Source organism: Oryctolagus cuniculus, chromosome 2, assembly GCF_964237555.1.
Source record: "Oryctolagus cuniculus chromosome 2, mOryCun1.1, whole genome shotgun sequence".
Classification (NCBI taxonomy): domain Eukaryota; kingdom Metazoa; phylum Chordata; class Mammalia; order Lagomorpha; family Leporidae; genus Oryctolagus; species Oryctolagus cuniculus.
In genome coordinates, this window is record NC_091433.1 from 191,390,031 (window position 1) to 191,405,429 (window position 15,399).

The 15,399-nt window shown below is 41.5% G+C and overlaps 1 protein-coding gene across 5 annotated transcripts in view; it reads left to right on the plus strand.

Moving 5' to 3' along the window:
- The window catches only part of ROCK2 (Rho associated coiled-coil containing protein kinase 2), a 149,518-nt gene that overhangs the window by 47,721 nt on the left and 86,398 nt on the right, over positions 1 to 15,399 (plus strand). For all 5 annotated transcript variants that reach the window (XM_051827822.2, XM_070069461.1, XM_051827821.2 and 2 more), the window contains exon 2: positions 14,952 to 15,033. In XM_051827822.2, the coding sequence (XP_051683782.2) occupies positions 14,952 to 15,033 (82 nt within the window). The remainder of the gene's footprint in view (positions 1 to 14,951; positions 15,034 to 15,399) is intronic.

Here is a 15,399-nt window from a genome sequence, read left to right on the forward strand (position 1 = left end):
GAGATTTAGTCCTGGAAGACCTTCATGTCCATTGTCTTCAGTTTTTGTTTGTTTGTTTATTTTTTTTGAAAGGCAGAGTTACAGAGAGCCAGAGCCAGAATCAGATGTCTTCCATCTATTGGTTGACTCCTCAAATGGCCACAGTGACTGGTGCGGGCGGGGCCAGGCAGAAGCCAGGAGCCTGGAACTCGATCCGAGTCTCCCACATGGATGCAGGGGCTCAAATAGTTGGACCATCTTTTACCGCTTTCCCAGGCATATTAGCAAGGAACTGGACTGAAGTGGGGCAACTGGGGCCTGAACCACTGCTCATGTGGGATGCTGGGGTTGCAGAGAGCACTCTAACCTGCTCCCCAGTGTGGGGTCCTTGTTTACATTTTTTAAACCAAGGAGAAATGTCTTCTCTGTTTCTTCATCTGTGCTTTGGAATCTCACCCGATGGCTTGATGTCGTCAGCTGTGTAGAGTGTGTGCGTGTGTGTTTAAAGTTTTCATTTATTTAAGAGAAAGATGGAGAGTGGCACAGACAGAATGAGAAATTCCTGCTCCTCTGGTTCACTTGCCAAATGCCCATAACAGCTGGGGCCAGGCCAGACCAAAGCTTGGAGCTGGAACTCAGTCCATGTCTCCCACAGGGATGGTGGGGGTCCAAGTATTAGTGCCATCATCTGCTGCTTCCCAGCATGGATTTGCAAGAAGCTGGAATTGGAAGCTGAGCTGAGACTTGAAATCTGGCACTCTGATATGGGATGTAGGCGCCGCAAGCTGAATCTTATTGGCTAGGCCAAATGCCAGCTCCCAAAGTATAGGGGTTTTTGAAGCTACAGTTTTCACTGTAGGGTGGCAATTCTGCATGATTTTTGGCTCTTTTCCTTAATATCTTCCTATGTTGTATTGCTAAGGCTTTCTCTTTAATTTGAGAAGGTGTGCTGATCATCATTTAAAAACACATTTAACATGTTGAGAAAAATCATATTTCCCTTAATATTTGGATCACTCCCTTATTTTTCAATCAGATTTGAGATTTTTGTTATTGAAATATAAGGTATAGCAGAATATTTTATGCTTTAGTAGTAATTATGGATTCAGTTCCCTGTTTCAAATAGGCTTCAGATAATGCTAACCATTTTTGGGAGAGTAAGAACTTAGCCGGGGAGTAAGTGAAGGGTTCACTTGGCCATTTTCTTTTTGCTACTTTTACTACTTGAAGTTTAGCATTATCTATATCTGGGATGGCGTACTACTTGCAGTTTGGTATTCTCTTAAATCTGTGATTACATGCATTCATTTTTTAAAAAAAAAAAAGAAATCTTTCATTTGTTGGTTCACTCCCACAACAGCTAGACTAAAGTTAGGAGCCCGTAATTCCATCTGGATATCTTATGTGGATGCCAGGAACCCAAGCCATTGAGCCATCATCCCATCTGCTCCTTCTAGGATGTATTAACAGGAAGCTGGTTTAGAAGCAGAATAACCTAGGTTCACACTGGCACTACAATATGGGATGTGGAAATACCAAGTGGTGGCTTAACCCTCTGTACCACATTGTCTGCCCCTTTTTTAATTTTTAAAAATGTTTACTTAAAGTTTCCCAAGGTATGTGGGAAAATTATTGCTTCCTGAGTAAAGATATACTTTGCTTGTGTAGCTTCTGTTGAAAAGAATATTTTTACTTTTTCATTAGATTATGTAGGCTGTTGGGTCTGCATGGACATGCAGTTAGAAGGAGAAAGGAAGAACAGAGAAGGGGCTTTAAAACAACCACCCACCAACACCTGTTTCCTTCTTGTCACGTGTTCTTTCATGAGTCCCGTGTAATTGTGTGCATAGCAGACAGAGCTGCTTCTGGTTTCTGTCATACACTTAGAGGACTGTCCCCAAACACTTCTCCATTTCTTACGTTTTTTCCTAGGGGAGAGATTTTATGAGAATTGGGAAAATTACCTTCTTTTGCACATAGTATGCTCTGTAAATGTTAATTTCCTAATGTGATTTGTGGGCACTCATTTTTGCCTTTTGATTTTTGTGTGAACTTTATTTGTAAAGTACTTGGTTGTAACAAGTTCGTTGTTTAGGTTTGATTGATATTTACTGGAAAATTGAGAATTATGTCTGTGGTTATGATGTGGATATAACATTGAAATATCCCTACTATCTGTTTTTATGTGGATATAAAATGAAAATTTTTAATCTATAGCAAAAACATTAACAGCAATATTGTGATATATATGAATGAAATTCTAATAATCGGGAGAGATAGTTTTGTGTTTAAAGTTCTTTAATTCCATCTCAGATTCTGCCGCCTGGCACTTGTCCAGTTCCCATCACAGCTGCTGAATTGTATTTAAGGATTTTGAGAAGCAGCCTTCCTTATCGGGAATATGGGATGGAATCCAAGGTGTAAGATTCTGTGACTCCACACTCTCCCTGCACTTTGACACAAACAAAGATAAGTCTCTACAGTAGAAGCCTTCATTGAAATTTAGCAAACCTGAGGAAGTGTATCTTAATCGTTTTGATCTCATAGAGAAGATGGTATATTAGTTGAGGTACATGAGTATAAAGCGCAGTGGTGGCCTACAGGTTTTTTAATGTTTTACTGTTCATTTTTCTTTTGATGTTTTAATCTTTTTTTTTAAGATTTATTTATTTTTTACTTGAAAGAGTTACACATAGAGAGGAGAGGCAGAGAAAGAGAGAGAGGTCTTCCATCCACTGGTTCACTCCCCAGTTGGCCGCAACGGCCAGAACTGCGCTGATCCGAAGCCAGGAGCCAGGAACTTCTCTGGGTCTCCGACACGGGTGCAGGGGCCCAAGGACTCAGGCCATCTTCTACTGCTATCCCAGGCCATAGCAGAGAGCTGGATCTGAAGTGGAGCAGCTGGAACTAGAACCCGTGGCCTTATGTGATGCCGGTGCTTCAGGCCAGGGCGTTAACCCTCTGTACCACAGCACAGGCACCGATGTTTTAATCTTGTCAGCCAGTTTATTGTTATCCAGTGTATCCAAAGCATTTTGATTGATGTGTGCCTCATTGAAACACTCAGAAGTGAGTGTGTGTATTATATGCACATAGCTCAGTGCATTTTTGCAGTCAGCATCCCTGTAACCAGTACTCAGGTCAAGGAATAGAGTTTTCCTGCGCCTCAGGATGCAGCTTTTCCTGACCTAATCACTACTCTCACCCATGTTTGCCAGGAACTTCATTTAGCTTTTGTATAGATTTTTAACAGAATTTAAAGAATTAGAATTTAAGAAATTTTAATTTAAGGAATTTTTAAGGAAATCATATTCTTAATTACTAAGTTCATGTTTGAACATGATCAGTGATAAGAAATGGAATATATCAAACATATTTCTGTCAGGAACTTTAAATTAAAAAGAACTCTGTGTCTTACACGTGGCCAATAAAATATAATGTGACAATAGCCACAAAAAGTAAAATACCAAGCAATAGACTTAGCAAGAAGTATTTAGACTATGTATAATCAATACTTTACTGAAGGAAATGAAAAATGTTAACAGAACTACTTTGTTATTGGATGGGAAAAATTTAAGTTCTTACCACGTTAATCTTTTTTTTTTTTTTTTTTTAAGATTTATTTTGTTTACTTGAAAGAGTTACAGAGACAGGTAGAGACAGACAGAGAAGTCTTCTATCTGCTGGTTTACTCCCCAAATGGCCACAACAGCTGAAGCTGAACCTAACCGAAGTGTGGAGCCAGGAGCTTCTTCCAGGTTTCCCACGAAGGTCCAGGGGCCCAAGGATTTGGGCCATCCTCTGCTGCTTTTCCAGGTGCATGAGCAGGGAGCTGGATTGGAGTGAGCAGCCAGGACTTGAACCAGTGCCCTTAGGGATGCCAGCACTTCAGGCCAGGGCTTTAACCCTCTATGCCACAGTGCTGGCCCTCTCACATTAATCTTATTAATCCCTGTAAAGATCCCAGCTCAAGTTTTTTTTTTTTTTTTTTTTTTTTTTTAAGATTTTATTTATTTATTTGACAGGCAGAGTTGCAGACAGTGAGAGAGAGAGAGAGACAGAGAGAAAGGTCTTCCTTCCGTTGGTTCACTCCCCAAGTGGCTGTAACGGTCGGAGCTACACCGATCCGGAGCCAGGAGCCAGGAGCTTCCTCCTGGTCTCCCACATGGGTGCAGGGGCCCAAGCACCTGGGCCATCCTCCACTGTTTTCCCAGGCCACAGCAGAGAGCTGGAGTGGAAGAGGAGCAACCGGGACTAGAACCGGCGCCCATATGGGATGCTGGCGCCACAGGCAGAGGATTAACCAAGTGAGCCGCAGCGCCGGCCCCACAGTTCAAGTTTTGAGTTGAAGTGACATTTATTGGATTTCAGAGAAGAGGAAAAAAAAAAGAGCATATGACTTGTGGGAGGCAGAGAACAGTGAAGTGTCCTGGAATTTAAAATAGGATGTGTTTCAATAGAGATATGGAAAGCTATAGATAATACGAGTAAGTTTTCAACAAGTCTAAATTTATCAAGACTGTGTTCTGTTACACCTTAGATCTCGTTCCCTTAGATTTTACCAAATATGTATTTGAGAGGAAAAGATGGATGGGATGGATGGGATGGATGGGATGGATGGGATGGATGGATGGATGGGATGGATGGGATGGATGGGATGGATGGGATGGATGGGATGGATGGGATGGATGGATGGATAGATGGGATGGATGGATGGATGGGATGGATGGGATGGATGGATGGATGGATGGGATGGATGGGATGGATGGGATGGATGGATGGATGGGATGGATGGGATGGATGGATGGATGGGATGGATGGATGGATGGAGAATGCTGCCATCTGCTGACTCAGTCTCCAGGTACCTGGAATTGCTGTGTCTGGGCCAGGGTTGGAGCCAGGCACCAAGAAAGCAATACAGATCTCCTGTGAGGATGGCTGGAACCCAGGAACCATCTCTCTGCCTCCCCAGATCTGCATTGGCAGGAAACTGGAGTTAGAAGCTGAAACTGGGAATCAAACTCGGGCACTCTGATGTGGGACACAGGCTTCATAGCCATGAGGCTAAATGCTCACTGCTACTATTTTCGTGTCTTACTCGTTTTGCTGCATTTCTGTTATTTTTTCATATGTAGTCTTCCCTTTAGAATTATCACGTTCAATTTAGTGTTCTTTTAACATCATTTTTTTTTTTTTTTCGGACAGGCAGAGTTAGTGAGAGAGAGAGAGACAGAGAGAAAGGTCCTCTTTCTGTTGGTTCACCCCCCAAATGGCCGCTGCGTGTGTTGCGCCGATCCAAAGCCAGAAGCCAAATGCTTCCTCCTGGTGTCCCACGTGGGTGCAGGGCCCAAGCACCTGGGCCATCCTCCACTGCACTCCCGGGCCACAGCAGAGAGCTGGCCTGGAAGAGGGGCAACTGGGACAGAACCCGGTGCTCCAACTGGGACTAGAACCTGGGGTGCCAGCGCCGCAGGTGGAGGATTAGCCTAGTGAGCTGCGGCACCGGCCAACATTAATTTTTAAAAACTTACTTCCTGTCTTTTTAAATGATTGCTAGCTTTTTTTTTTAGAAAGATTTATTTTATTTATATGTTTTTTTTGACAGGTAGAGTGGACAGTGAGAGAGAGAGACAGAGAGAAAGGTCTTCCTTTGCCGTTGGTTCACCCTCCAATGGCCACCGTGGCAGGCACACTGCAGCCAGCGCACCGCGCTGATCTGAAGCCAGGAGCCAGGTGCTTCATCCTGGTCTATTTATTTATTTGAAAGGCATAGTTACAGAGAAGCAGAGGCAGAGGCAGACAGATCTTCCATCTGCTGGTTCACTCCCCAAGTGGCCACAATGGCCAGAGCTGGGTTGATCTGAAGCCAGGAGCCTGAAGCTTCTTCTGTGTCTCCCACATGGATACAGGGGCCCGAGCACTTGGGCCATCTTCCACTGCTTTCCCAGGCACATTAGTAGGGAGCTGGACTGGAAGTGGGGCAGCTGGGACTGGAACCGGTGCCCAAATGGGATGCCGTCACTGTAGGTGGCGGCTTTACCCACAGTATTGCGGCGCCTGCCCCAATAAAATTTAGTTTTTTGTTTCCAGATTTTTAGTTTGAGTTTCTTGTTATAAATAAATAATGATGCTCCAAACATGTTCTATATAATGTCTCCAGGATTTTAATTGACTAAAATAAAATTTGAAACTGTATAGAATTGAAATATGATTAATTAAAAACTACTGGGGAATTAAAAAGTTCTTTAAATTGATTAAAATTAGATACATTCATAACAAAATTTTTGTTTCCTTTGACTTCACAAAAAGAAATTGGTTAGTTGTTATACTAGCCCTGTGATTAGATGTAATTAGATGTTCTTTATGGAACTCATTAAGTTAGTGATGGGACCCTTTTCATTCTATCTGCTAGGATCAGAAATGTGTTGATATATTTAGATGTTAAAGTCAGAATTTTTAAAATTTTTAATTATTTATATATTTTCATTTTATTTGAAAGGCAGAGGAACACTGAGATAGAGACAGACACAGAGAGAGATCTGCTGTCTGCTGGTTCACTCCCCCGAGGCCTGCAACAACCAGGCTGGACGAGGCTGGAGTCAGGAGCGTGAATCTCCCACATCCACATTGGTGGCAGGACACAAGTACTGGAGCCGTTGGCTGCTGCCTTTCCAGGGCATGTGTTAGCAGGAAGCTGGGTGGGAAGTGGTTTAAAACACCTTTCTGGCTCTCTAAAATTAAAATCTCTTTTAATTATGTAACTGTAAATGCAGTGTGTGTTCTGGTAATATTGGAAATAATGGTAATAATCATAACTGGCATTTATTAAGTGATTGCTCTTGGATTTAGAGATGAAGCTGAAATTAAGTTCACATTTGTGGAGAAATGATTTTCTATCTTTAGGATTCTGAGGACGGAAACATCTGAACAAATTTCTTGTCATAAAATTAAAGAGAAGGTTCTCTTGGTTTAATTAACGAAACAGTTGACTGGAAACAAAGGTTTGGAGGGTGGTTCTTTGTCATTGTGAACGTGATTAAATTGTTTTACCACCCACCGCAGTAAATCTGTCTTTATCACCGCAAACTGTCATCTGTTTTATCTTTTGGAATTTCAAAAATGCTGAAATAACTCTACTGTTAAGTGGCTGGCATACCTGTCTATATATACATATATACAGTTAAACGAATGTTCCCTTGCATTTAGTTGGCCATTATCACTTCCAGCATTCTTTATTATTTACATTGTATTTGAAAGGCTGAGATACGGGATAGACTGACAGAGCTGTTCTGTAGGCTGGCTCCCTCCTTCTTGGGTATACCTGCAAAGATCAGGGCTGGGCCAAGCTGAAGCGGGGAGCCAGGAACTCAGTCCCGGTCTTCCGTGGGGTGGCAAGGAGCACCATCTGCTGTTCCCCAGTGTGCACATCCTAAGGAAGCTGGATGGGAAGTGTAGTGGCTGGGACTGGCAGGGCACCCGGATATGAGACGCAGACATCCCACGAGGCAGCTCAACCCTGTGCCAGCAGGCGCCAGTATCTGTAGTTCCTGGCTATGCTCTGCAGGGAAGTTGTCACCACGGCTCCTGCAGATGTCCATTAACCCATTGTGCTTCAGGTGCCTTAGCTTCCTCATAAGGAAGTTAGTGTAGACCCGCCCATCACTGTACCTACAGTATTGCTGTCGGACTATATTATTGTGGGGCCGGTGCTGTGGCAGAGCAGGTAAAGCTGCCGCCTGTGGCACTGGCGTTGCATTTGGGCACCGATGAGTCCCGGCTGCTCCTCTTCCAATCCAGCACCCTGCCGATGGCCTGGAAGAGCAGTGGATGATGGGCAAGTGCCTAGGCCCCTGTGCCCACGTGGGAGACCTGGAAGAAACTCTTGGCTCCTGGCTTCGGATGGGCCCAGCTCTGGCCTTTTGCAGTCATTTGGGAAGAGAACCAGCGGGTGGAAGCTTTCTTGCTCTTTCTCTAGCTCTGCCCTTCAAATAAATAAATTAATCTTTTAGAAATTATTGTTGTAACAAAAATATTAAGGCCATATAATTAATTTCCTTTTCCTGTGTACCATGAACACAATAGGAAAACTAATAAAACTAAAAGGCTTTTTTTCTTCCTTATATATATTTGTTGTATCTTGGGTGGACAGGTTGTTTCTACTCTAAAGTCAGTGTATAGTGTTTCATTTTGTGAGTTAGATATAAAAAATTTGATTTGACTTCAATCAGTATTAAGCTATCAAGTTTATCTGACCCAAGTTTCTCAATTGAATACCAATTAAATTAAGACTAGCATTCAGACATGATGCATTAAAAATTGTTCTTAAATCTTATAATGGCAAAATGGTTACATTCCTGATTTTTGGTTTTAATTTGTAGGAAGTTTTCATAAAACAGTATACCTTCCTTGAGGAAGAAAACTTGTTTATAGTGGAAAGAATTATTGATTTATAAACCAAAGGAGTTTTGTACTACAAAAATAATTTTATCTTAATTTTATTCATGTGTTTCTAAATAACATACTACATTATATATAGTACATTGACTCATGACTTCCTATCCCACTGATTATTTTTGAAGAAAAAACTTAGAACCTTATAAAAGTATTAAAAGTGCTAATAATGACTTGAGACTTGGCATTACACCCAATACCAGCCCTGCTACATTTTAGCCGTGCAGTTCTGTGAAATTGTTTTACATTCCTCAAGCCTAATTTCCTCAGGAAAAAAAAAAAAAAAAGGTAGCACCTCCTTGCACAGTCTGCTAGGAAGATTAAATGAGGTGGTTGTTGTGTACGTCGTCTGGCGTTGTGTCTGGTATTCCAGCACTCTGTAAGCAGTAGCTGCCTTATTATTGTGACTAAGTATTATAACTAAAATTATTACTTTCATTGTAGCAGCACCCTCACCATTAGGACTGCTACTAACTTTACACTTAATTCTACTGATTTTCATTCTGAAAGTTAGATCAAATCGTTCTTTATACATTCTTTCAAAATGAAAGCACGCTACAGCTAACGACTATCACTGTAGACATTTGGCATCTTAGGACCAGCGGTGGGGTTAGGGTGAAGCCGGTCGAGGTACTTGGCTGGCACTGGGCACAAAGTTAAGGGGGTACTAGCAAAATAACACAGAACAAGGTGATGTTTTAATGTAGTATTACAAATTAATGCAAAGATCTATCAAAATAAAAGTTTTAGATAAAAACAGGGCAGAGAGGTCTGTACTGAGTCACAAAGGAAAAATGAGCACCCTGGTCTGGTCTTGTCTGATGAGCCAAACCAGAGCCTAGGGCAGCAGGAAAAGCCATAGTGTCACCCCCAGCGCTTGGTTTCTGCTTCAGGCAAGTGCTGGACCAGCTTCACGTGCCTCATCCTGTTTTAGGCCTTGCTAAACTATTGAAAAAAGTCATTTTTCGTTTTTATAGGAGAAAACTATTCCCCAGAATGTTGTACAAGTGAGGGTGTTAGAGATTTCTTTCCTAGGGTCACACAACCAAGTAAGTGACAGAACCAAGGTGATAAAGCCCAGGTTTTGTAATTCCTTGATGTTTTTTACTTTGTTTAGAACACGTCTGTGTATCAGTTTGCTCCTTTTTACATTGATTTGACTTTCGATGCTTACCAGGTGCTAAATACATTGAGGCAAAATGAAAAACTTGTGAGAAAGCTCGGAAGAGGGACATTTAAAACGAAGAAAGCTCTGAAAAGCGTCTGTAAGAATTAGGAGTCATTGGCAGGCAGAGGAGGAGGAGGAGGGAGAGTGTTCTGTGTGGAAGAGCAAATTCAGACACACGAGGGAACGAAAGGCTGAAGGTCCGTGAGCACTGTAGGTGTCATTCAGGAAGGGTCCACCTCCCTCACATCTCGAAGTTCAGGTTTTAAGTAAGTTTTTAACCATCCCTTTTAGTTCTCCATGTGGATGCTGCTCTGTTAGATGTCTGTTACTTCACTACGGGCCACCTGTATTGTTTTGAGGCAATCTGAAGAGCTGACTTTCCTAGAGTGACAGACACATCTAGGTGAGCAAAGTGGCTAAGGATTGTGCAAGCAAACAGGAGAACGGTTCTGAGGCTTCATTAGACTCTCAAGCTTATGGGTGAATCAAATCTATCCGACACAAATGTGGGAGACACTGGCACCTGTACTCTATGGTTTCTTGTTAACTTTTCTTAAAAAAAATCTCTAAAGTCGAGTAATGCTTCTTTTTTGTTAAGTGATGGAATACATTTAGTCATTTGATTTAACTGACAGGTCTTGGACTAATGTACTTACAATGCTATACAGAGTTACAGATTAAACATTAGAGCTTTTATTCAGCTGATGGATACATGAAAGCAAATCAGTTGGTGTGGCATAGTTTTCTCCAGGTGAGGTACTCTTCAGATTCAGAACTTTGCTGTATGAGCAGATAGACAGTAGCTTACGAATTCATACAGGTTGAGCATCGTAATCTCAAAATCCAAAATCCAGAGCTTTTCAAGTGCCAGCAGGGTACCACCAAAGGAAGATCCACACTTGATCTCTCGTGACAGGTTGCCGTGCTCCAAATCTTAGCTGCACCGAGTGCCTGGAGTTGCTAGGTGTGTATCCCTGTCATTTTGCTTGTTACTTCAGACTTTTCCTGGTTAGAGGAGTCTTTCCGACCTCTGTCCTTTCTGTCCCCTACTCTGTAGCATTTTATTTAGATATTTAAAAACTGCTAAGAAGCAGTGGGTAGTGAAAGCAAAATCAGGCCCAGTTCTTCATTCCTTCTTGACACCCAAAGTATGAAAGGTTTCAGTGTTCAGGGAAAGTTAGGAAAATGGGCAGTTTTCCATATATGTGTATGTATTTTCAAGCCTCCTAACCATCTGGGAGAAACTGGTTGGCTTACCCGTGTGTTCTCAAAAGCGGGATGCTGGCACACCTTCCCCTGCCTTATTCTGCTGCAGCTTTTCCACACGTGGACAGATCCGTTGTTGCGCTGGAGGTGATTCACATTTCTGAGGCAGTAGTAGTAGTGATTTGGGAGCTCCAGGAACTGGGTGAGCAGGGCACTTGCCTTACGGATTGATCGCAACAGCCTACCTTGTTGTTCAGTTTCCTGTAAAGCTTGGGTAGAAGACTTTTCAGTGTGTGTCTTTTAGGAGCTGGGGTTTTCTCAGCAGATACTGGTTTCGTAGCAATCTGGTTTTCACCCCTCACCCACTTAGGCCCTCCGTTATTGGTCTTGCTGCTTCCTGACCTGAAATCCAGGAGGTCTGCGTGAGTTCACTCTTACATGTTGCCCGGCATTTTTCTTTTTGATCCTTGTGTATTTGGTGGTGGTTGATGGTGTGTTTTGTTTCAGTGTAGCCATGACTTTCAACTGTTCTCCTGACACATACATGAAATTGAATTGGGAAGGCCGCAGAGTGTCAATTTTCTTACGTGCTTTGAAGCTTTGATTGTAGGCTTTTCTTGAATGTAGCTTTATTTTTTAAAATTTTCTTTATCTCAGTTTATCACTTTTTAAGAAACTAACCATACAAGCTGAAATCGTAGACACTAAAAGACACTGCTTAAGGTTTATATGAGACTGCATATTCAGATATGTCACAGACATAGGCTTACAGTGAAGTCCTGAGAGAACCCAGCCTGCACAGTGACTGGGTCTCAGTTATTAATGCCATGTTCTGGAAACACTGGTATCTGAAACTAACCCAGAACCTGTTTCTTTAAAAGTGATAGTTAATATAGCATGCTTCAGATGTAAAAATTTTTTAATGTAAAACATCAAGTAAAAATTAAGTTTATAAATAAATGTAATACCACCTGTATTCTAATAAAAATTGTTAGCAAATAAAAATATCACATTAAAATGAACATTTCATAAAAATAAATGTATGACACACGATTAATCTTTAAAAATAGTTTTAAAAACAATGAGATTGTTGAGAAACTGCTCAAATATTCTGGCTGCTGAAGAAGCTCTCTGGCTTCACCCTTGTGGGGGATGCTAGGAGAAGATATTTGTTAGCTATTTCCAATTTTTTTCTTGATTATTTAATCTGCATAATCCTAACAGAACTTTTGCGAAGTTGTAGAGGAAGCAAAGATTCGGCCTTTCTGTTGATGTCAAGCTGTAGTGTTGTTTCAAAAAAAGGTTTCTTTTGTCTTCTTTATTTGTAAATGGAGGTTTTAATACAGCCAGCTCATCACTTCAGTATAAAGTGTTCATTTGTTTGAAAAGTCTCTGAGGAAGATATAGAGGGGTATTCAAAAAGTTCATGGAAAACACATGGAAACATTTGTGCATGGGCCTTAAAACTTTTTGTACCAAAATAAACTTATCTTTTCATTCCATTTTCCCGTTAACCTTTTGAAGCCTTCCTGTATTCTTACACTAGAAGGTTTTCTTGTTAGTTTAAACATTTTCTTCCTGTTGAGGTTGATAGAGGTATGGAAGAATGCTTTCCAAGTGAATACAACTTTTTTGAAATTGAAATGCAGAATATAAATCTAGACACATCTGAAAATGTAAATGACTTCAATTTTACATTTTAAACTTATTAAAATATCAAAATGCCAGTAAAGCATATTAATATTTGGTCACTTAAAAATAGCCTGGAATGATCCAATGCTGGAATTCTTGGTTGGTAGTTCAGCTCTCCTCAGAAGGGAATTGTGGGGGAGGGAAGAAGGTATTTCAAATGTGATTTACTTGCAAGTTGACTTAAAATTGGAAATTCACTTTTTAAATGCTTTTTCCCATATTCTGAAACATCAAGGTTATTCTGTGTGTCTGAATCAGATATCAAAGGGATATAAATTGTGATTAAAAATGTTAATTTTCTCTTAACATTTTTGCCCCTTTCATTGAATTTTTATAAAATTGACTTTTATATATTTATTTATTTATATTTATTTATTTTTTGATAGGCAGAGTGGACAGTGAGAGAGAGAGAGACAGAGAGAAAGGTATTCCTTTTGCCGTTGGTTCACCCTCCAATGGCCGCCACGGTCTGCGCACCACGCTGATCTGAAACCAGGAGCCAGGTGCTTCTCCTGGTCTCCCATGGGGTGCAGGGCCCAAGCACTTGGGCCATCCTCCACTGCACTCCCGGGCCATAGCAGAGAGCTGGCCTGGAAGAGGGGCAACCGGGACAGAATCCGGTGCCCCGACCGGGACTAGAACCCGGTGTGCCAGCCCCGTAGGCGGAGGATTAGCCTATTGAGCCGCGGCACCGGCCTAAAGTTGACTTTTTAATGAATGAAAATTAGAACTATGAAATAACTGAGTAGTTAACATAGAATGTGCAGTTCTTTTAGAATTAGTAAATAAAAACTCAGGGTACCTTTCCAGTTTGACATGTAAGTTCACTCATGTTACCTCCTTACCAAGGCCCCAGATGGTTTCTCTTTATTGCTGTACAGTTTTCTACAGTCCTTCAGCCTGCTTTTTCCTGCCCAGCTCCCTTATTTTTTTAGTGGGCTGTCAGTCTGATCACTGAAACTAGGGGAATGAGTTAAATATATCAAACCTCTAAGATTCAGGTTATATTCTGCCACTATCGTTTCTTAATATGTGACCTTGGGCAAGTCAAAATCATTTAATTTCTCAGGGGAATTTTTTTTTAAAAAGATTTATTTTGTTTCTTTGAAAGGCACAGTTACAGAGAGAGAGAGAGGAGAGAGAGAGTAATTGAGATCTTCCATCTGCTGATTCACTTCCCAGATGGCAGCAATGGCTGGGGCTGGACCAGGCTGAAGCTAGGAACCAAGAGCTTCTTCTGGATCTGCGAGTGGCAGGGGCGCAAATACTCTGTCTTCCCTGCTTTCCCAGGTGGATGAGCGAGGAGCTGGAGCGAAAGTGAACAGTCAAGACTTTGGCGCCCATCTAGGTTGCTGGTGTTGCGGGAGCGACTTGACCCATTAACACTGCGGCGCTGGCCTGGAGCCTCTGTTTCTTCCTCTCTCAAATGATGATATTTCTTCCTGCCCTCCTGAGAGTTACTTGGGGATGAGACAATGTGTGTCAAAGGACTTTTCTTAAAAAAAAAAAAAAATTATTTATTTGAAAGAGTTATACGGAGAGAGAAGGAGAGGCAGAGAGAGAGAGAGAGAGAGGTCTTCCATCTGCTGGTTCACTCCCAGGAGCCAGGAGCTCTTCCAGGTCTCCCACGAGGGTGCAGGAGCCAAGAACTTGGGCCATCTTCTATAGCTTTTCCAGGCCATAACAGAGAGCTGGATTGGAAGTAGAGCAGCCAGGACTCAAACTGGCACCTGTGTGGGATGCCGGCGCTGCAGGCAGCAGCTTTACCTGCTATGCCACAGTGCCAGCCCCATCATAGGATTTTAGAAACGCTATTCCCTTCATTGGCACGTGCACTGAGTGATTTGAAACCTAATTACTTTCTCCTTAGTTTTTTTCACACCTGCTATTTTGTATGTATTTTTTCCTATAATAAATCTCTAATGCATACTCATTGTAAAAGTCTGGAAAATTCAGAAAACTTAAAGAAGAAAATAGAAATCTAGAAACTGCATCATCCTTTTTTCCTGTTTTTAGAGGTTGAGTTCCCTGAGGATAAGGATAGTGTCTTATTTATTGTTAGATTTTCTATTCTTATGAAGTAAATGCAAAATTCACGCTTGTTAAATGAGTGATTACTTAGTATAGGTACATTGTTTAAAATCAAAAGCCTATTGAAGTTTTACTAATTATTTGAAGAGAGAAAAATAACAAAAGTAATTGTGGAGACATATTTATAAGTGACATTTCTCTGTTGGCTGGAAGAACAAAGGGAAACTTGACGGGGTCAAGCCCAGTGCCCTTGGGCAGAGGTCAGGAGGCCACTTACAGGTGTCGGATAGAGAGCTTGGCAGTATCACCTCAAAGTGGGCTGGCGTTTATCCAGAGAGAACAACATGTGTTACAATTTAAAGACTTCTGTTTTGATTGCTTGGAAATTGTACAAACTCTCTTTCTTTCTTTTATTTTTTGACAGGATGGTTTAAATTCCTTGGTCCTTGATTTGGATTTTCCCGCTTTGAGAAAAAACAAGAACATAGATAATTTCTTAAATAGATGTAAGTATGTTTAAACGTCCTATTTGATCATATAATGAGGCTTTTGACAAGAGATTTCTTTTTTTTTTAAGATTTATTTATTTATTTGAAAGTCATAGTTATATACTCCCCAGTTGGCCGCAACGGCTGGAGCTGTGCCGATCCGAAGCCAGGAGCTTCTTCCTGGTCTCCCACGTGGGTACAGGGGCCCAAGGACTTGTGCTATCTTCTGCTGTTTTCCCAGGCCATAGCGGAGAGCTGGATCGGAAGTGGAGCAGCCGGGAATTGAACCAGTGCCCATATGGATGCCAGCACTGTAGGCAATGGCTTTACCCGCTATGCCATAGTGCCGGCTCCAAAAGATTTCTTTTATTATTATACCACAGT